This window comes from Carassius gibelio, chromosome A3, assembly GCF_023724105.1.
Source record: "Carassius gibelio isolate Cgi1373 ecotype wild population from Czech Republic chromosome A3, carGib1.2-hapl.c, whole genome shotgun sequence".
Lineage (NCBI taxonomy): Eukaryota > Metazoa > Chordata > Actinopteri > Cypriniformes > Cyprinidae > Carassius > Carassius gibelio.
In genome coordinates, this window is record NC_068373.1 from 7,785,886 (window position 1) to 7,809,266 (window position 23,381).

At 38.1% G+C, this 23,381-nt stretch overlaps 1 protein-coding gene across 1 annotated transcript; it reads right to left on the minus strand.

The window, feature by feature from the left end:
* Positions 1 to 11,261: 11,261 nt before the first annotated feature.
* On the minus strand, positions 11,262 to 23,175 carry LOC127940715 (neuronal pentraxin-2-like). Its single transcript, XM_052536158.1, has 5 exons — positions 22,265 to 23,175; positions 20,898 to 21,111; positions 19,084 to 19,328; positions 15,042 to 15,221; positions 11,262 to 12,686 (listed from the first exon to the last, which is right to left on the minus strand). The coding sequence occupies exons 1-5, from the start codon at positions 22,697 to 22,699 to the stop codon at positions 12,459 to 12,461; spliced, it is 1,302 nt and encodes a 433-aa protein (XP_052392118.1). The 5' UTR covers positions 22,700 to 23,175; the 3' UTR covers positions 11,262 to 12,458.
* Between the last annotated feature and the right edge of the window lie 206 nt (positions 23,176 to 23,381).

The following is a 23,381-nucleotide window of genomic DNA, read 5'->3' on the forward strand; positions in this document are numbered from 1 at the left end:
AAAAAAATTATTTGTTGAAGATTAATTGCATTATTTTTGCAAATTAATTGCAATGTTTATGTTAATTAATTAAGAATAAATTGTCTTTATTCTCGCCTTTGTCTAGGAAGTTGGACATTTGCACATTTTGACTTTTTTATATTTGTATTCTGTGGAGGAAATAAGCTTCCATATCCAGTTATACAATTTATACAATTTATAAACTATATAGTTATCGTATATTATTTTACAAAACATATTTTTTTAGTGTATGCAGGTTTTTGTCAGAAATAAATTCAAGTGATGCTCTTTTCTCATTTAAGCCCTTCCAAAAATCTGATCAGCATTTCCTCAGTATTTCTTGAGGATTTTTTTTTGACATGGGAATTTGTTGAGACCATGGTTCATGTTCACAACAACAGCATCAGTGGAGTCTCTCAATGGATTATAGACAAGCAAAGTTGAGAAACACCTTTTTCCCAAGGTGACCTTGAAACTTAATGTTATCTTGGGTTTCTGACACACTGATCAAGTGGGATAGATCATTGAGTGTCAGAAGACAACAGCACCTGTCACTGACTCCCCCCTGAGCCCTCGTATGAAGAACACATAGCACCATCAATCCTGCTGACCTGGAGCTGTCTAACTGGAACATACTGGCTGACTGTTGCTTCTATAGAGGACTGTATGGACAAATACATTCACTTAGCTACTGAAATGGCTTTGGTTTTGATCAGAGACTCAGCTTAAGAAGCCAAGAAAGCCTCATTCATAGTGCAACTGACAAAAGAGCTGCAATATATTAATATATACAGTGAACTCTGAAATCTGAGTCCACACTGTAAAATGGAAATCTAGAAAAATAAACAATATTTTAATATTTTGAGCACACCCTGTGTGTATGTTCATGCCTAGAACCCCTGAAGAGAAGTGCACTCGTATGAACTTTTATACGAATATATATATATATATATATATATATATATATATATATATATATATATATATATATATATATATATATATATATGTAAATTACTTGCAGAAAATATATTAATGAGATAAAATGACACTTTAGTGAACTTAAACAGAAATACTTTCATGACTATTTTTCTTAAACTTAAGTACTCTTTTAAAAAGTGAACATTGCGTCAAATTAAAAGTTAAATTTTAGTTGGAATAATGATGCATTAGATCAGGGGTGTCAAACATAATGCCCAAGGCTGCTGGTTGGAACTGGCTTGTGTCCAGTCTTTTGAGAGGCCTGGCTTTTGATCATAAACAGTATATGACATGGTGACCTGCAGCTGGAGGAACAGAGGCATCAAACAACGGCCAGTGTTGAGTAGTTTAGCCCATCTACTGTATGTTCTGAAAGAGCTGTTGCATTATGATCACAGCAAAAACTTTATGCTGTATAAAGCATTCACGTTAGGTTGATATTCATAAAGTAAACCTGAATGACCCTCTGGGAAGCACTTGGAAGATGTGTGGCTCTGTAGGTATTGATATTCATCTCTACACAGACACAAAGTCACCTTCAGCAGGCTTTTCTTTGTTACTGTAGTAACAACAGCATAATGCGTTAAATATTTACAATGTCTGAGCTCAATTTCAATTCATTTGAGCTCCCATTGGCCATGACACATAGCCAGAGCTTTGTTTTCGGGTTGAGCCTGAGGCCAGAACGCACTGATAATGAGGAATTGCTTTTATTTTGCCTTTGTTGGAATCAATAAGCATTAATAGTTCATTTTAGAGTACATCTTCTCATTTTTCTCATCAATAGAGACATAGAAGTCTAATTCTAATCGATCTTATGCCAGAAAGGAGTGGCTTTATAAAGATGCTTTTTCAGTGAAGTTGTGAAATACATGTCTTTCAGTCACCAAGGCCACATCGTGCAGCCTTCATTTGATGAGAACTCTTGACAGCTACTTTCAGAATGATGTAATAATTCACCATGCTTAGTATGAAGTGCAGTATGCCTATTTTTATATGCACTGAAAATTTGGAGGACAAAATGTGAAGTTTGCAACTCAGAGCACTATAGAATACTGTTTCTAGGTGGTGCACAGTAAAATTCCCACATTATAGTGCCATTTATTTTATCATCAAATCAGTAACTGTTGGCAGTGTGACAATGACAAGCTCATTTTAGGGCAGATCACACTCGTTTGAGCAGCTTTGACAGTGTTGACATTAACAACAAACACTTTTGCAGGCTTTGTGTCTTTAATGAGAGTCTTGTGAAATGTCATGACGGAGAGGCTTTAAACAGATGGAGGGCACAGGTCAAATGCAGAAGCTCTTCATCTGATCATGAGAACCTCAATCCTTACAGGGATCCGTAATCCAGGTAAAGTCCTCATCTGTCCCCAACCATTCCTGATTAGTTCTCATCTGGGATCTCACATAGCGACCGTCAGGATTAATGTCAGTCAGAATATCAGAATGGACTATGATACTTTTAGCTGTGTGCTATTTGTGGAGATGAGCTCTTGTGACATCTGACTGTACAGCATGACACAACTGCTGTTTTTTTTTTGTCACCTAATCTACAGGTGATTATTTTATTTATATAATAATAATAAAATATGTTTTGCATTGTTTTACATTTATTTCAATGGCAATTACACGCTTTTCTTCAGTTATGCAATCTCATTCTCATTACTAAAATGTTCAAAAAAATGTATTCATACATTGTTATTTCACACTCAGGTTTAGCATAAACAAAATGAATAAACTGAATGTGATGCATATTTGTCAGTCATATAAATGAAACAAGTATGATTTCTGTAAAAGTAAATGAGTGTGATTTAAATACACAATAACTAGGTTTCTACATTTATCATCAGTTAATCCAATTCGTTTCAGTCTCATAGCTTTTAAATAACTGAATATTGCTGGTTCGTCAGCCGTATTTTTACCATGTTTATACTTCTCACCAGATTACATTATTTTCACAAAACAAATAAAAATAAAATATGTTTATTCTAGGCTATAAATGCATTTAGAAAATATGAGTATTTAAACAAAATCAAATAGATGCAAATAGTAAATAGATGCAAATAGATGCATCTTACCTGTTCCTTTACCATTTCATGAACAACAATATGTATTATGAGTTTATTGTTACACCCCTAATATATATATATAGATATTTAAACTTTGTGATCCAAATAAAATGGGATTTTATATGAAATTTTTTATACATGCAATTCAACTACATAAATCTAAAATCACACACACACACACACACACACACACACACACATATATATATATATATATATATATATATATATATATATATATATATATATATATATTATGTGATTTAATATGATAGAGAAAGAGAGAGAGAGAGAGAGAGAGAGAGAGAGATGTATTTATTTATTCAATTATTTATTTATTAGAATTGTTTTAAAATGAGAATCTTCTTGATAATAACCTCTTGCAATTACATTATACAATAAAATAGAATTAAAACATACGGGCGCAGTACAGTAATGAGAATTTAGGAGGATTTGTATGAAAATAATGCAAATCATTTTACTGTTCCTAAAACAGGCTTCATTTCCCCATTTTCCATATCCATTTGCATTAATTGGTCTTGATTCTAGCATTAAAGCTGACCTTGTCATGTGTTTGTGAGACCTGAGCTGTTATATATCCAATCTCAATCTAAACTGGGGCGAATTGAACATGAAATAGAATAGTAACCACACAAGCTGTTTTTAAAGAGAACACCTAGGGTAAGCAACAAACTCCCAAATACATTATTTAATGAAGAAAAGTTAAAAAAAGCAGAGATTACGTTTTTGGAGAAGCTAGTTACTGGAGAAGGGATGAGCAAGAGCGTTTCGTGAGCTGTGAAGAAGGGGGATATATGACATTCAGGTTTCATAATTTAATGAGAGTTCTTGAGCTGAAAGGGCTTTTGTGAGTAGTTTTACATGGAGCAGGATTGTTGAGCGGAGACTTGGTGCGGCTGGAAGAGGTCATCCTCCTGCTCCACATTCTCTCTGACTGTAATTACAGAGAAACACATGTTAGCTGGCCAGATTTCACTCGCAGATCTTTGTGTGAGGGCAGAACCCAAACCGTGGCATTTTAATTTGCCACCACAACTGTGAAACTTGCCCTTTTCCTAATGGATACAGAAACTGTGTGTGCTAATTACTAGTTCATACTTGGCTGCTCTCAGTTTCAACACAACCTCTAGGCAAAAGCGAGAACGTATGCTCCTTCTCTGTTCTGTAAAGTCCCACTTACAGAATACATAATAAAGGGAAACTATTAATAAAACTGTGGCCATGAGTTTTACAGAATTTGAAATAAGACTGTTGTTTTATATCTTTAACCTCACCATATGTGCCCAATGCAGAGTGCGTATCATATTTTATTTAGCATTATTTTAATAACAGATCAATTACCAAATGTGTGGTTTAGATAACAGCAGATATAAAATTGATCAATGGTATTTATTTAAAAGACCCTTGTGAAAAAGAACGATACTTTTGCACACACATACACACACGTTTGTTTTTGTGAAAAGTGGGGACATCCCATAGGCGTAATGGTTTTCATACTGTAGAAACTGTATATTCTATCTCCCTTCACCAACCCTACCCCTAACCCTAACCCTCACAGGAAACTTTGTGCATTTTTACTTTCTAAAAAAAAAAAACTAATTCTGGATGATTTATAAGCGTTTTGAAAAATGGGCACATGGGTTATGTCTTCATAAGTCACCCTCTCCTTGTAATACCTGTGTCATACCCATCTCATTATACAGAGTTGTGTCCTGATATGTCACAAAAACATGCCAACACACACACACACACTTAAAATATACAAATTTGAAAGTTCTTTTGGGACACTTAAGTAGGACTTAAAATATGAAATTGAAGCTGTAAAATGTATTTCTTTGAAATTAATTGTGAAATGTACTAGCAATTTCTAAATGTGAAAATTTTAATACACCATTTTTAATACCACTTCTATTAAAATAAAGTGACATTAAAATATTAACTTTAAATACAATATCAAATAACACTACAGTTAAGTTATAATCAAGTATTTTTAAGTGTGTTAAGAAAGTCGTAAAAAATCTCTCTTTAAGTACACTTAATGTGACCTTTTATTTCATTATTATCTATAGTATAAAAATATACTTTTAAGATTTGAAGTACACTACAAGTGCACATTCAACACAATTAAGCACACTTCTTTTTCACATTGGGAGATGTGAGATGCAGTTTCAGTAAGTATAAACCTAATTTTTCTCTAATAATTCTCTGGCCAGTATTTGCACACTATGAGAAACTGTCAGGATCTCTTCTGAAGCCCTAGAAGACACTGTCCTCAGTAATGTGTGATTAATGGGGTTGTTTACTCAGGAGAAATCTCTGAGATTAATGAGATGCAAGCATTAATTAGATTCTCCATTTAACATCATTTATAGGAGAAAAACTGAGATAATATAAAGCATCTCATTTGTGATGTTTCTTTCCTACGGGACGGCTGCAGCTGAACCCAACAATAGTGCTGTCAGATACCCATGATGCTTCATCAGTATCTTCCTCCTGTCATTTTTATTTTTTCATTGTATGTGTAATTCTGCCATAGCAATTACACAGTGTCGCCTTGGGAAAAGGAAACCATGAATTAACGCCAGTGACAACCCCGAGAGTGCAAATTAAAACAGAGAGCCCTGGAAAAACTCGACCTAAATTGCTCTGCTCATAATCTGCAGATTTTTTTCATTTCCACCTGGCATCTCTCCAAGATGAGGATTTTGCAGCTGTTGGAAACAATTTGATCCAAAACAGAAAACTGGGGGACTTCTGTGGACGCACACAAAGCATCCTCACGTCCATTATGAGAAGAAAATCAACAAAAAGTCTTCCCAGAAAACGCATCTTCTGTCTTCCTCCATAGAGACTTGAACACGGTCTACAAGACAATTTCATTACAGGTCATTCCTGAGCTCCACTAGTAATTCACTCTGTCAGAGACTCAATCTCTAAGAGTCCATGGACATCAGAGGTGCAACATAGAAAGGGTTTGAACCCACAATGTCTACAGCTGTGCTAAATGTCAAAGAGACATGGCAGTTTGAGACCAGGCACATGACTTTATCATTTATTTATTTTTTCTAAAGATGAATGGACAAAACTGAAATCAAATCAGCTCTCCCTAAAATGTTTGCAGGGCTTTCAAAGGCTCCCACCGCAGAGGAAAGACAACAGAGGAAAAAGAAGACACAGCAGCGCAGCATCTACAGCTTTGAATAGACACTGATATTTCTATTATAATGAATTGAATAGAATATTGCATGAACATGTCTATTCACTTCCTGCTATTGAGGACATCCAGAGGAAACGCTGTCTACGTGGAGCTCGCAGTGTTCTCAAGGACTCCTCTCACCCTGACCACAGACTGTTTAACCTCCTGCCCTCCGGGAGGCGCTTCAAGAGTCTCAGGACCAGGACCAGCAGATCCAGGAACAGCTTTTTCCCTACAGCTGTCTCCTTGCTGAACTCTGACCTCTGATACCCCCCACACCCCCCCCCCCCCCACACACCACACACACAGACTCCTCCCCCTCTTCGTCACTACATCTGACTGATTTATTTATTTATTTATTTACAACAAGCAAAAAACTGCCAACTTGTTATTACTTGCACTACTGTCTGTTCGTCCAGAAACACTAAATAATCAATTTGCACACTGAAATATTCTCTATGCAGTTTACTGTCCATTGCAATAGTGTAATTATGTTAATATGTTAATAGTTCTGCCTATAGTGTACTACATACACTTTTACATAATCCATCTGTATAGTATGTTCATAGTACACCTATCTGTATATCATGCTGATAGTATTTAAAATCTGTACATTATGTCCATAATACTTATCTGTATAGTTATTGTACATATTATAGACCTTTATTCTGTACTTACTGCTTATTGCACTTCTGGTTAGATGCTAACTGCATTTCGTTGCCTTGTACCTTACATGTGCAGTGACAATAAAGTTGAATCTAATTGAATATATTCGATCTTGTAACAGAGTTCAACCCTGTCACCTTATAACCCAACACAAATCAAACAGGAAGACAACAATTTTTTTTAACTTAATACTTGCTGAGTGACAGGTTAGGAGCAATCATGTAGAGCTGGATTTTTTGTCCCATTTCTGAAACAAAGACATTTTTATTTATTTAAGGACATTATGAGACCAATAACTCATTAGATTTGTCCATTTCTGGCTAAGCCACAGAAAGCGTGGAGAAAGTGAATAAAGAAACAGACTCAAGTGTGTTGCAACTGCAGAAGACTCAAATATGTCCTGAAGCAGAGCTCTGATGTGTGGTTTTCAGAATTATTTATTGGGTGAAGAAGGACATTCAACCATTCCTCCACGCTGAAACAACATCCTCAGGTTGATCTGTGTACGAGGAAAGAGAGATTTTTTGGTCTTAATTTCACTCGCTCTTTCCATTTCACACTGTGGTCTTACATTTGGGGTCGAATCCTTGAAAAACTCAGAAAGCACAGTCGGTGCTCAGAAAAAGGCCATTCGTTTTGGACAAAAATATCATATTACATTCGGAAACAAAATCAAGTCAGATTATAAACAAGTAAACATTTTGCCCTAATGCTGCCTTCAAGTCCTACATGAGTAATAATTATGATTTGGTCATAATAACATGGACACATAGCATCCTCTGCGATTCTTTAATTTACAAATTCAGAGGTTCCCATTGGCCGTTTAACATAGGATGATTTCAACACAAATACAGTAACCTGAAGGCAGCATAACAGATCAAGAAGCATTTACATACAAGATTTTTGTTCCTCTAGGTACATTTATGACACAAAATAGCAGTAGATTACATTCAAATGAAAGAAACTGAGTATTCAAAAGAGTTTTATCTCATTCCAGTGCATTTCAGTAGAGCTGTAGAGCTCTTGTAGCCCAAATACAAACATGTGTCGACAAGGGAAACACACTAATGCATTATTAGTGTCTATTGTGTACGAATGCTGCACCACAGTGAATTTCACAGACTTTGATCTGGCCTTTGTGCACAACAAGTAGAAATATGAAGTGAAACATCCATGTAACACAGCGAGACGGAGTGAGAGCGACAGGCCTAGCGGTGCATTTAGACATGAAAACACAGAAATGATGACAAAAACCACACTTACATAAAGTGTCCCATATAGTATATTGCACTGTTCTACTTCATCACAAATGTACGATTTGAGCAAGTCATCTAAATAGATCAAGCACAAATTAAATCAGAAAGCACACAAGTGAATCTCATGAATGCATCTACAGATCAAAAAAGCCTTTTCCCTTTCGAAAACTTCAGTCGATGCGACGCTGCTCAGCATTGGGAAACGTCTTATTCGCGACCAGCTGTGAATAATGTGTGTAACACGTCAATAGAATTGACCCGGTGGTAATATAGTCTCGGTTGATGACGTCATCGGGGCGCGCGCCCGCAACACGGGGCTATAAATATATATGCCACAGGTGCATCCACAGGTCTTTTGTCTTCAGATCATTCTGTGCATGTGTGCGTCAGTAAGATTCTTTTCATCAGCTTCAGATCTTCGTAGGATGAGCCGACGAAATGGTAAGTGTTGTGTTCCTCCATACTCTTGTCTTATGTATAAGCTGGATACACATGATTACTGTTTTGTTTGTTTGGGGGAAGAGCACACGGTTCTGGCTTTAGATACGGGCGAGTGCGAGCATTGTGAACTGCTCTCAGTGAAGATGCTTCGTGCTCGTCTCAGCTATTTTCAGACCGCACCCATCTTTTCATCGAAGGGCTCTTGTGCGGATCTGCATGACGAGCGAGCGACGGGCTCGTCCCTTTTGTTTGCTGTTCACCGGATCCACGCATCCTCTCTCATGATCTTGAAGCGCGCTCTGGTATTTCTTCGGTTCACGAGGAGGATTATACTGTATATCTCTTGGGTTTTCGGGCCATGAGCAGCCCATCTATGAGTGTTTCTCTCACAAGGGCACTGAGCTGGTGGCTAAGGGCAGTTTATTCATCATCCTACATATTTCAACGGCATGGTCTCCACTTCCGTGAAACCAGAGCTTATGCAGGTACTGTTTCGAGAGCTACAGACTCTTCTGGGCAAAGAGGCCATAGAACATGTTCCTGGTCCAAGGAGAGAGCCAGGCTATTACAGCAGATAATTCCTGGTTCCCAAGAAGGGTGGGGGAGTGTGCCCAATCTTGGATCTTTGAGGCTTAAACTGTACAGTCAAAGCGCTCAAGGGAGATAATATCTCTCCTCGACAGCTCGCCGTGGGCTATTCCGGAGAGGAGGAACCTTTTGCCTCAGGCAGTGGGCACGGTATTGCATCCCAGGCCCGACCTGTGGAATCTTCATGTTTGTCCCTTGAAGGATACCAACTGAGGAACACAGGGCTTTCGCCGCAGGTTATTGATACCATTCTTAGTGCTAGGGCTTCCTCCACCAGACAGAGTTATGCCAGTAAATGGGGTGTATTTGACAGGTGGTGTGTGGTACACAATGTTGATCCAATCAACTGCCGCATTGCTTCAGTTCTGGACTTCATACAAGAGAAATTGTCAACAGGCACATGTCCTGCTACTTTACGTATAAGGTTTATGTGGCCGCTATTTTGGCTTGCCACGCCTTGATTGACGGGATGCCACTCGGGAGACACCCTCTGCTCTCTTGCTTCCTTCGTGGGGCCAGGCGACTGAGGCCTGCAGTGAAAACCGAGTTGCCTTCTTGGGACTTAGCTATAGTTCTCGAGGGTCTGGTTAAACCCCCCCCCCCTTTGGAGGGTAAAAGTGATTTTGCATCCTCATCCTGATATAGACTGTTTCCAGTACCTGCTCTTCAGGGTTACGTCCACTGCACTTGCCAGTGGCGTAAGTCGGAGCAGCTGTTCGTCTGTTATGGTGGTAGGAACAGAGGAGCAGCTGCAAACAGGCAGACCATGTCTCACTGGGTCAGGGAGGCTATTGCTTTGGCTTATGAGACACGCGGTCAAGCTTCACCTATAGGTGTTAGAGCTCACTCCATAAGGGGGGTCGCATCCTCTAGTGCTTTAGCAAGGGTTGCCCCCTTACAACAGGTTTGTGATGCGGCAGGTTGGTTCTGTCCGCACACATTCATAAGATTTTAGAGTTTGGATGTCCATGCTACTCCGGGCTCTCATGTCCTTGAGTCAACATCACGAGCTAATGTCTGAGGCCTTCTTGTGGTTTGATAGCACACCTGCACAACCTTAGGGGTGCAGACATTTTCAAGCACAGCGGCGTGGGTATTCTCGTTCCCAATGCACTGAGCAGCGCAGCATAGAATTAAGCTTTTGAAAGGGAACGTCCCCGGTTACTTAACTGTAACCTTATTCCCTGAGAAAGCGTAACGAGATGCTGCGCTGCATTGCCATACTGTATATGTCCAAGGACTGCTCTTCAGACAAAATGTCCTGTGGATGCATCTGTGGCATATCTATATCTATTCCCTGATGACGTCATCAACCGAGGCTATATTACCATCAATTTTATAGACGTTTTACACACATTATTCACAGCTGGTCACGAATAACACGTTTCCCAATGCGCTGAGCAGCACAGCATCTCGTTCCGCTTTCTCAGGGAACAAGGTTACAGTTAAGTAACCGGGAACGATTTTAGGACCTTTACCCCTCTTTTTTTGTTGTTGCTGTTATTTTGTAACATTATTGAAAATAATTTCTTTCTTTTCATATTTTAAGACAAGTTTGATTCTTGTTATAGTAATGAAAGTAATATTGTATTAAATTAATTTAAAAAGTAATGTAAAGTAATGAAAGTAATACTGTATATTATTTTATAAAATAAAATTTATGCAAAGGCAGTATAACATACTACCAGGACTACCATTAACACTTCTCTATAAAATATATATTTTTTCCATTATGGTAAAACAAATCTGGGGAAAATGAGCTTAAATTGAATTGAAACAATACGGAGCCCCGCAGATGACATGCAAGAAAAAATAAATAAATTGTGTGCATGATTTACTTATGAATTCCCTCAATATACTAAAACGTGCACACGATTATTATTGCGTTCCCTCGATTTGCTTAATCGTACACACAATTTATAAATTGAGTGAACGAAATAGTAAATCGAGGGGAACGCAATAGTAAATGTGTGCACGATTTAGTACATTGAAGGAATGAATTAATAAATCGTGCACATAATTTAGCCTACTATTTTTTCCTGCATGTCATGTGCGGGGCTCTGTAAAAACAATGTTACAAATCAAAATAAAAAAGAGGGGCTAAAATACGCTTCATTTTCTTAAATATGACCTGGGCATATTCTTGACAGATTTCGTGAGATACAGTACACTGATTTGTAGCATCAAACTGACAGATACATCAAACTTCCTGACACTGGACTTTAAATAAGTGCAAGCGCTCATTAGTGCCTAATCTCAATGAAAAATATATTTTTTGTTTAAGTAAAACTTTGCAAAAAAAAAGTATAGCACACATTCCGGGTCGAGTTCTCACAGTTTATCTCATAACACCATGTTCTGCACATGTCGAAATCATTTGTAAACGTTTAAAAGAAACCACAATTTGTGATTCACAAACTGAATGAACTCAAACTAGCTTCATAAGATGAACCACTTCAGCCAGACCATCCTGTCCCGTCCCGTCCTGTCCTGCAGACAGACATTCTCCTGGGGGCTTCTGACAGCTGCAGGTCAGTCCTTGGCAGCTTTTCTACTTTAAGGTTTCTGGATGTCAGATCAGCTCGAGACAGCAGCTGCTGAGGGATAGCGATATTAAAGATGATTTTTTTTTTTTTTATGTGAATGTTCTCCCCAGTAATCACTGGATCACAGACACAGACATAAAGACACTTCCGTCTGAGTGTTTCTCCATATGTGCAACGTCACAAATTAGCTCATTCAATAATGCTTAATAAAGCTCATGTTGAAACTATGCAGTTGAATTTTTTTTTTTTTTTTTGAAAGGCATCAGCCTATACGCAACATGATAAAAGCTCAAAGTGGAAATGGCAAAAAAAATATTTTACTGCAGTTCTTAAAATACGCATGAGTTTGAGGAGAGAAGAAATCTCTGAAGGACACAACACAGAGAAAAGCATATATAATATCGACAAGAAAGTTTTGCTTTATCCAGAGCCGCCAAAACTATTCTGACCTTGAATGTGCAGACAGATTAGTTTTTTTTTTTCTAATTAATCACAGTCATTTTAGTTATTGGTCAGACTGACAGCAAAGTCTCAAAAAACATGAAGCAGAATTGAGGACGAGATAATCCATCATGTGAAAACATGTGTTTCTTTTGAACTGTCTTTGTATCTCTGTAAGTTCCCACTGCAGTATTGGGATGTGGGTTACCTCTAGAATGAGAATGCTTCCAAACTGACAGATGTGTCCTTAGGAATCAAAGAGACGGTCTTCACAAATCTCCAGTGCTGCTTTTGTGGCACCGCCAAATACCTCCACGTTGGCATCGACCCACGGCACCACGTTGCCAGGCATGTAGGCTGAGCAGTTGGCCATTGCAGAGATGTCTACAGGACGCAGGACTCTGTCCCACATGTTGAAGTGGCTTAACTCTCCTACGAAAGCTTGAGTGGCATCGAATCTCCCACCTACAATGTCCTGTGGGATGACAGCACACGTCACTCAACTTGGGATGGGTCATGACGGTTGACTTGAAATAAAACCATGCAAAAGTTTAGTGGTAGGTCAGATTTTTTTTTTGTGCATTTGAAAAATTTATATATTTTTTTTGCATTCCAAGGCTGCATTTATTTAATAAAATACAGTATTAAAAACATTAATTTTGCAAAGAGTTTTACAATTTATATATAAATCTTAATAACCCCAAACTTTTGAACAGAAAAATAACTTTTTAGAATTTGGAGCACATATTCACTATTAACTAAGAGATTTCCTTCAATTAACTCCCAATTTGCTGCTTATTAACAGTTAGTAAGGAGGTTTATAAGTTTAGGTTTGGGGTAGGGTTAAGAGATCTAAAATATGGTCATGCAAAATAAGGCATTAATATATATTTACTAATAAACAGACAATATTCTAGAAATATGCATGCTAATAAGTAACTAGTTTATCTTTAGAATTGGTCCTTAAAAATAGTGTTACCAATGGTAGTGCTGAACGACACACTGTCTTTTATCTGTGAAACATTTTTCATATTATATATATATATACATATATATTTTTTTTATTTCATTTTTCTTTTCTTTTCATTTTGTTTCTTTCATATCTCCTTCAAAGCACCGCATTTCAAAGTAATACACATTCAGGCTGAAGACATTGTGTTTCTGAGTGTCCTGTCATGAGGGTTGCATTTCTAATTTGATCATAATCTTACGTGTAATCCTTAGAAAGCAAGATCTTCCCATTCACTTTCAGGAAACCTGATTAATCAACTAATTGTTCAGGCAACCTACAAACTGGTTTCTAGCTGATTTTGACACATTTCTAAAATCAGTGAAATATTCAGCAAACTGGGACTCTGCTCTGATCCAAACCCTGTATGTAACCTCCTAATGTTAACTGATGGAACCTCACGGAGACTACACTAAAATCCTCTGCATACGAAATTCTGCTGAGACCTGAAGTTAGTTACTTTATCTACATACTTTGTAGCTAGCCGCCTGAATAAAACACATTCAGTGTAATTCTACATCTGTTATTCCTTTAATGCCAGTTGCGTTCTGGATTTCCTGTACTCTAAAACATCAACATAACATCAACCAAATCCATGAGCTGAGCCTTCTGGGTAAGGAAGCTAAGTTGATATGACCCAGTTTGGGTTGATCATCATTCATAATCAGTAACCCAACGGTGCTGGGATGGGAATGCGGTATGAATGAGATCACACATATCATGCGAGTTCAAACGGTTCTTTGAGTGTCGAGACCACTTTGTCTAGCCATTTTTGTGGCACTCATGAGAGGAATATATTTGTTAAATATAAGAAAACTTACTGAAGCAGGGAGAAGAGAGCATTTAGAAACCGCCTGCAATGAGGAACGTATTGTTTTGTATTGTAGTGTTTTTTCTCTCTTTAACATCAGTTGACCAAGAAGTGAAAAAGCCAAATTGATTCTTGAGAGGATTGATTAAAAACACTTTAAATGCAGAGAATAAGATATTGATGATTTGCTATAATGCATTTCAGATTTAAATACAGGTTTTCAGTCTATGTGTTTCTTGGCGGCACTCGACACCTTATTCTTTGGCCATAGTGGGTCTATTTTTGTAACATACAAAATAACTGTATTAGAGTTTGTAGCTTATTTAGTAGAGTATAAGAATAATCATGCCAAGGACGTAGGTTCAGTCCTCAGAGAGCTGATTCAAATTCAAACTTTGTATGCACTGCCAAAAGCAGTAAAATCATTACTAATGAAGTTGATGAATTCTGTGATGTTTTGTGGTCTTAGTTCTAAAACAATCCATTTGTTTAATAAAATTACAGAAATCTGCATGATAATAATCAACATTTAAAAAAATGGTCACACAAGTATCAAAATGAATGTTGCATATAACCCAACTGTCAATTCCTCGGAGCAATGAAGTTCATAATCGATGAATTATACAACAGTAACCCTTTTATATTTTTCTGCTTATAAATGTGAAGCAGCTTTGAAACAATCTGTATTGTATAAAGCGCTATATAAATTAATATGACTTGACTTGACCCAGCTGAGATTTATTATTTAGGCAATTTAGGTCACAGATTGCTTTTTCATGCACTGTTAAGCAACGTGAATGCACTCAATTAACAGAGCAGCTCAGTGTAGGTGACCAGCAGATTATGTGTCACACGTGGATTTTGTGTCACATTTCTCTCAAGAAGTCCCTGAGCTCTCAATGCAGCTGAGAGTTTGACGTCTTCTCATCATTGCATGCAAAGACTTATAATTATCATTGCATGTCTTCCTCATGAGGGATCAGCTCTTTTACGTCCTCTCTTTCACTCACCTGTTCTTGGCCCAGGATAATGACTCCTCCAGGTTTAATTGGGTGCCAGGGGGCCAAGTTCTCTCCGGTCCCTAGTCTCTCTCCATCCTGATAGGCCTCCCAGAAGCCATCTCTGGTTGTCCAGGTGATGCAGATGTGATGCCAGCGGCCGTCACTCACAGAGAGAGGAAGCTGAGCTACCTGTCACAGCAAGGACCAAACTGTGGGGGTTATTACTATGGAAGCTGAAACTAAAGAGTGCATAGTAAGTAAGGAAGTAATGTCTCTCACAGTAATTATTCACTAGATGTACGCACGTCGGTTTCCTCCATTGTGTCCCTACAGATATGATCCTGAAAATATCCTACTGCAACTCACTCCCCATCAAAACATATAACTAAATTTGCTGAAGGAAATGTAAGTATGCTAGTTAATGTCACAATGCTAAGGTGTTTTGGGTGCTTAGTTATGTCAAAAGAGTCAAATCCCCGTCAAATCTCCATAATATTCAGATCGTCCTTAAATGCAAGTCTATGAGTTTGATCGGTAGGAACTGTAATATGACACTTCTGCTCGACAATTTGGGGTGACATTCAAGTCCGTAGTACAACAGGGTGCTATGCACCAAATTTATTGCTCAAGTAACCATAAGTGAAATAAACAGTGTTCAGCAATTTTCTCACTGGCCAAATCCAGTCATTTCAACAGCAATCACCAGTGTTTGGAATAACGGCGTTTAAAAGAACGGCGTTAGGTAACAACGTAATTTTTTCAGTAACGGGGTAATTTAACTAATTACTTTTCATGTTGTTATAACGCCGTTAACATTACTGGACGTTTAATGTGGTGCGTTACTATGCATTGATTTAATTTATTTAATTGATTTAACTATGCAATCCGAACGCACCCCTGCCGGCTCACACAGCGAGAGCAGGTGTGTTAATAACGAGATAAGCGATTATGATTGGCTAAGGCAGAGTCATGTGTTTCATGGTAGCCAATCAGAGCCAGTGTTTTTACACACATGTCGGCACACGTGCCAGCGGTGCCAAACACACACACACACACACACACACACACACACACACACACACACAACAGCTACACAGAGATTCGCAGCAGCAGCAGAAATGGCGAGTCGGGAGCAATCCAATGAAAAGTTGTCATTTTCAAGGTGGAGATATAAGCGCTATTTCAAATTCATTGTGGTCAAAGGCAAGAACGTGCATGTAATGTGTACATGTAATGTGTGACACACGCATCTACAAAACTAGTGGCCAAAAACACTTGTTAATACTTGAAGTGCAGGATAAAAAAAACTCTCCACATACTTTCAAATAGTTTATAGTTAATCTCTGAGCTAGACACACATTGAGTTTGACAGCTACTGCACCTTGAGACTAGGCCTTAAATGCACTTAAGTTGATCAGTATGCAAAAAGCATGAAAACACAACATTCAGACAGAGGTAATGAAGCACTGAGATGTGATTCACTGGAGTGAGAAAAAGCACTGAAGACACATTCGACAGGTAATCATATTCAGCATAGCAGCATCTCTCTCGATCCTTCTCAATTTCTTGTTCTTTCCAGCTTGACAGACACACACACACACACTCATGCATACACGCACACACCGTGCATGTCTAATGCATGCTCCAGGGCTGCGGGGCAAGATGCCTCTCTCAATAAGCAAGATGCCAAACTGAGACTTCCTGAGTGAGGTATCAGGGGAATTAGCAGGGCAGCAGAGATCATGCGTTCTTTTCCCATCTCTCGCTCTCTCAAGACCCTCAGGTTACACTCAACGAAAACCAGCGATGGTGCAATCTCCTCCACAATCATCCAAAGAAACAGCATCCAAGGTTGCTGAGACACGCTAACCTCATTTACGGATGAGATATTTGGAAGCTCATTTTCCCCAAAGAAAAGCAGCTCAGTTTCATATTCTTGATTTAGAGCCACAAAGGAAAATTTTCATTTATTTATGTGTGCTTTAATACTAAACTTTAAAATCATGGAGGGTCTCGTGCAGCATCTGAAAGTTAATCAACTACATTTCATTTCATTTAAAAGTGCATGCCAAAACATTTTGTGGCGTTTGTCTCTCTACAAGCATCATGCATTCAGAGATCCTGAAGAATATTTTTCTCATGCAAAATGAGTCCTCATGCATGTCTCCATGTTCTGCTTTTGGAAAAATATTGTGGTATTGTGCTGCAGCGCATATTCTATTAGTTGCAGTTGTGGTCTCTCTGTCTCAGTATATACCGTACAAAACGACATATATTCACATCAAATGTTAACACATTAAATATTAATTATTGTGTATTGTGTTAAATTTTAAATAAATATTAAACATTTATGTAACACTGCACTTATTCACAATCACAAAAGTGCATTATTTGTATAAGCTTTAAAGTCTTCCCGGTTAAACATTTCATTTGCATGCTGTTCCGACATGCATTTTCTGAGCATGTACGCATGTTAAGCCTGTCAAACAGCACTTGATTAATGGACTAAGTTATCTTTCGTGTCTGATTGCAATTATACAGTCATAATACACAAGGGTTACATATAAACGTAGAAAAATGGATGCTTACCTTAAAAAAAAAAAAAAACACTTGAACTGTCATCACTGTTTTTCCTGTTTGACACTGTAAAACTGCTTTGACACAATCTGTATTGTATAAAGCACTGTAAAATTAAAGGAGACTTTACTTGACCAGGCATTAAATCTACTTATAATAAAAACTTTTAAAATGTTTTAAAAACTTTCTAAAAGTCAAAAAATATATTTAGGCAAATCCGATGTACCGGCCGATATTTATCATTTTTAATTATCAACATCAGCCAATAAGCTTTTCTGTTTAGCTTATAAGTGTCTTAACTAGGACTTTTATTTTGCAAATGATCAAAGCCATATAAATTGGCTGTGAGCACTAGAGTCTGTCTGCCACTGAAGATGCACAAATGAGCAACTTCATATCATTTTGACAATACTGTAGGTAACATGAGTTTTATATAAGCAAAAAAAAAAAAGTTTGTTTACCATTACATCTAACTATAAGTGCCATGAATCAAGTTGGGTACTTAATATTATTTGTTATAAACTTTTTTTTTTTTTAGTTGACAATTCTGCAACTATGACATTGTATTTTTGTATCTTAGGCCCTGTTCACTTTTTAATGTTGAAATTGGATCATTAATCAAATGCTGAGTGATTTCATGCAGTGACTACCAGGGTGAGTAAAGATGATGGAGCTCATGTGAAGTGCCTCCTGTCAGCTACTGGAGATGCAGTTAATCCTGATGAGCAATTTTCCAAATTTATATTTGTCTCTGAGCTAAATTTTATATTGCATATGCATGACAAATAGTGTACTTCTTTGTGCGTGGGCACAGCACAGGCGTAAATCCTGGGAGGACGGGGTTGTACTAAGATTAGCACAGCTTTCCTCTGTGTATACATATCCTTACAAGTGCCATTTTAGCCGGATTATTTGTGTCCCCTTCAAAAATTGCTTTTGAGAAATTTTATGTTTATTGTCCCCCCACAGCTGTTAGACGAAATTTTTTTTTTTTTTTTAAATGTCTTGAGCTGTGACAAATAAATATAAGTATATAAGTAATATTAGTACACATCTTCAATGTATCTTCTGCCTATAAAATAAATTCAAGAAAACTACACAATAATAATACATTTGACACAATACATGCTGTTATAGATTGATGGCAGTTCAATTAGTATGTGATCTTCAAGCCCCTTTATGTAATATGTATTAAAATAACAATCAGTTTGTGAAAACCTTTTATTTGAGAAACATTTGGGGGCCATTTAATATAAAACACCATCTTTTCTATGAATCAAATTTAGACAAAAGTTTTCTTTTCAAGACAAGAGGCACGGCCTATGATATAATGCCAAGTTTTTATTCTTTGTCAACAAAACTACTCATTAAATGAGATTGTTATATATTCAATACTAGGGAAAGCTGACATTGTTCCAAAGAAACACAATCAATAACAACACGGATAGCTTTGCAGTATCTCATAAAGGCTCACCTTATCATTGACGAGGAGCTCCATGGGGCTGTTTCCCCACTCAATCAGCACAATCTCATTGGCTTGTCCCGGGACGCCGTAGGAGAACGGGGTTCCAATTCCAGGACTGGCGCTGGATTTAAGCCACATACACACGGTGAAGGCATACATCTCTGGCAGACTCTTCTTGATGCGGCCGTACAGGTAGTTGGTGCGCAGAGGCAGAGACACCTTAAAGTCCTCTGGAGATTTGAATGCACTGTTACCTGCCAAGAGAATCGAGGGAGAGGTTTGCACTGAAGGACAGAAAGATGTAAACTGCTGACCTGAGATTGTGTTAATTTGATTTTGGCAAATTGAATCTGAGTACGGCTTTCACGTTCAATTAAAGAAATGAGCGATCCATGCTGGCTCATGTAATTGTCCTAATATGAAATGACATGCTGGGGCTTGGTGCGGTGATATAATGATGTGGCTGCTGATGATGCATTGGTGTTAATCATTTCCATTGCAAAAGTGGTTCTATATGTGCTAACACTGCTCTGAATTCAGAATACAGCAGGACAATGTGGCCATCCAGCGCTAACAGATGGGACCTGCATAAACCTCATGTCTAAAAAGGGCAAAAGGAGTGGTAAAGGCAAACAAATGATTGTAAATAGCAAGTTCATTTACATGCAGACATTCTCACACCAGACTGAAACTTCCACAACCGACACATTCTGTCACACTGATACCTTTGTTTCACTCTACAACATTTTCATTAAAACAAAATTATAATAATACAAAATTGGCCCAATGCATTGAAGTTTATGCAGTGTAGCCTTAGCTAAAGGTTTCCCCTGATGTTGTGTTGAGTGCAGGTCAAGCGTTTAAAGATTCAACAATGACCTTTCAAGGTGCAGCCAATGATTTACAAGCAGTCTGCCTGATGTATGCAACGCCAGTCTTTGCCATGACTGCTCCACCTTTACACTTAAGTCGTTTATTAATTTACATTACCATTCATAATTCTGGTGTCAGTAAGGCTTTCTTTTTAAGAAATTAATTCTTTCATTCATTAAGGAAGCATTAAATTAAGTAAAAGTGAGAGTAAAGACATTAAAAAAGAATAACTTTCTATATTCATCCTAAAAAATCCTATAACAAATGTATCACGTTAAAAAAATCCATGAAGCACAAATGTTTTCAAAATTGATTATAAAATGTTTCTTGAGCATCAAATTATAATATACCGATTTCTGAAGGATTATGTCGCACTGAAGACTGGAGTAATGATGCAGAAAATTCAGGTTGGTCATCACAGGAAAAAAACTGAAAACTAATTTTAAAATGAAATAATATTTCACAATATATAGTTGTTTTTACTGTATTTATTATTATCATATTTAATTGTTGTTTGTTTATTTTATTGTTTCCTGCTCAATACTTTCCCATTCTTGCTGTCATGTGATGTTTGTTTAGAATGCTTTCCCCTCAAGGACTGCTTTTGTTCTGTGATATATCAAAACCATCGGCAGGATTTTTTAAATCTTCTAGGCTCAAATGTATATTTTCGCTGTGAATATGTGTAAACCTCATGCTTGCTTTCTTTCCCAGCTCGTTGCCCTTCGGTGGCGCTTTCTGCAACAGATTCATGTGGAGTTCAAAGCGGTGCGCGGCGCTTACATTGAGTGTGAAAGGACTTTGACTAGTCTGCCTATCCCATACTGAGGACGGCAGGTAAAAAGGAAATGTTTGAACTGGTAGGGTACAACATCAGTAAGAAAAAAATGATGGATTCTATCTCATTTGACATGGCTGACTGAATAATTCATGTCTGAGAGCAGCCGTACTTTTCTCCAGCTCGGTGATCCTCTCCAGCAGTGAGTTGAGGGTGTTCTCGGTGCGCTGACGGTGAGTGGCTGTCTCGTTGTACAGCTGGCTCTTTTCCTCCTCGAGTTCGAGCACTCTGGTCAGCAGCTGGCTCTCTAGATCCGTCAGACGGCGCTTCAGCAGGTCTTTCAACTCGTTGGGAAACGTCCCACCTGATGTGTTGACACGCAGCTGCTGCTGGAGGACAAAAGACGCCAAAAGATGAATCTGTCTCATGCTGCTATAGTCAGAAATTGTTCTCAATGAAACTGCTGGGGATTTGAGAGATGCTGAATTAACACTGAATGCTTTACAGGAGTCTTACTTGATATTAGGTATCTTCAGCTATGTACTTCCGTCAAATTATTTGGTTAGGATTAATTAGGGTTACTTGCATGCAATTATGCCTAATTAATTGTTCTATAATAGTAAGTACATATAACATGTGTAACAAGGACACCTTATAATAAAGTGTTACCTATATAAACACTAACTAAAAATATGTGTACACAATAATTAAATATCAGTACATACTAGTTAAAGACACCATTTGTCCACTTTCTTTCATTAAAAGGGGATGTAATTCAGTTAAATTAATTTGTTCTCATGTAGAGGGACCAGAGTGAATACTAGTATTCATTATTACCCAATGAACCAGTATGTAACTTTTCACATTGGTAGTCAATAGTGATCAATATATTTGTCAAGTTGATAAATCATCCATATCTACTTGGCTATTAACAGAAGTGATATATTATTTGAGTAATACGCCAAAATCGCTTTGTCAGTTGCTGCATTAAAGAAATAATTTGTATTTGATTTGCTATAGTTGTATTTTGTATGCTGCTATCCGCAAAAGTCTTTGAGCACCATTATATTAAGGTTATACAATGGGATTTTTGCATCGATGCTAGAAAAGAAGCATTTTGGTTTGCCCACAGAGACTTTCAGTTAAAAGAACCACTTTTTTTTCGTAGTGTGAAGGACATTTTAAAGAACTTTTAGCGGTTCCGTGGATTTTAAAGGTTCTGCATGGAACCATCAAAAATAACCTTTATTTTTAAAAGTGAAGAGCAAAGTTCTTTAATACTGAAAATAGTGTCTGAATCTGTGTCACAACTTCCCATCTGTACTATATATGCTCATGATTAATATTTTATTAAAAACGGAAATTTGAATAGGAAAAGTCCCTCCCTCCACGTAACATGGATCTTGTTTTGACAGGCGTAAATTAAGCATCACTAATAAGCAAGACCAAATTTCACAGATCATTAGAGCTCTAATTTCCTCAAAAGCATCATGTATCGCTCTCAAGTGCACATTATCATTCATAAGCGTAAACTCTCACCTCCAGGTTCTCCAGTCGGCCTTTGAGGCTTTGCATGGTCTTACCCAGCTGCTCCACAGTCTCGGTGGGGTCACGCGGCAGATCCCCCATCGTGTTTTTACTATAATCCTTCCTGCGCGCGCTGCCCCGAGACTTGGCGTCCGCCTCGCAGCGCGCGAGTTTGGAGTTGAGCTCTTTGATGGTGCCCTGCTGACTGACGATAGTTTCCTTCTGCTGCAGGATGGTCTCTCGAAGCTGAATGATAGTATTCCGCAACTCTTCCTCCTGCGGACTAGTGCTTTGGACTCGGCTGCTCGTGTCCACCGGGCAACTGAGGTCGGTGCCCGCGGGCACGGCCGTGCACACGAAGCGGTTTCCTTTCGGGCCACTCGCGCCAGCCACTTTTCCGCTCCCTGACGCGTATACAAGCAGCAGTGGCACAAAAAGAGCTCTCATTACGACGTTTCTATCTTAAAAACGCATAAAACTTGCGTGAATTCAGTTAGTCGGACTGAAGAAGACGTTTAGCGTAGAACAGGCGAAATTCCACAATAAAATCAGTACTTAAAAAACATCTGAATATGTTATTTCAAAAATAAAAATAACAAAATGCGTATAGCAACAGGTCAAGCTCAGAAAAAATCACTCAAAACAAGCATGAACCCGAGAAAACAGACATTAGCTGTAATTGGTTTGGAAATCCAAAGCTTTTTCCAGTAAAAACCGAGTGCGCTCAGAGTCAGTGAATGTTAAACAAACTGTTGGAGTCCTTCTCACTGACGCGCCAGGTGCATTTAACTCCTAGACACCTTAACAAAATCTCTCCAAAACAAGTAGCCGTCCAAACGAGCGATCTCCAGAGCTCTCCGCCGATAAAAGCCGTCTGTCGGCGCTTTAACTCTCTGCACACAATCGGTGGTGCTGAACGGACAGCGGCGCTTTAACGGATTAATGTATAGACTCAGGCGCGCGCAGTTTGGCTCAGCTGGAGGAGCGCGCGGATTGACTGAGCTTCATCTACGTCACTTAACTCGCGCTTGTCACACTTGTAAATTATATTGCCGTGGCTTTTCCTGGCCGTCCGTGAATGTCGCGTTGAATAAACAGTGCTCTGAGCAGATGCAGAGAACTCTTTTAT

Excerpts from the sequence above, each read along its gene's own strand:
- LOC127940715 (XM_052536158.1), bottom strand. The coding sequence starts at position 22,699 with ATGAGAGCTCTTTTTGTGCCACTGCTGCTTGTATACGCGTCAGGGAGC. Across the intron at positions 21,112-22,264 it reads GCCGACTGGAGAACCTGGAG|CAGCTGCGTGTCAACACATC; the intron begins GTGAGAGTTTAC and ends GTCCTCCAGCAG. Across the intron at positions 12,687-15,041 it reads TTATCCTGGGCCAAGAACAG|GACATTGTAGGTGGGAGATT; the intron begins GTGAGTGAAAGA and ends GTCATCCCACAG.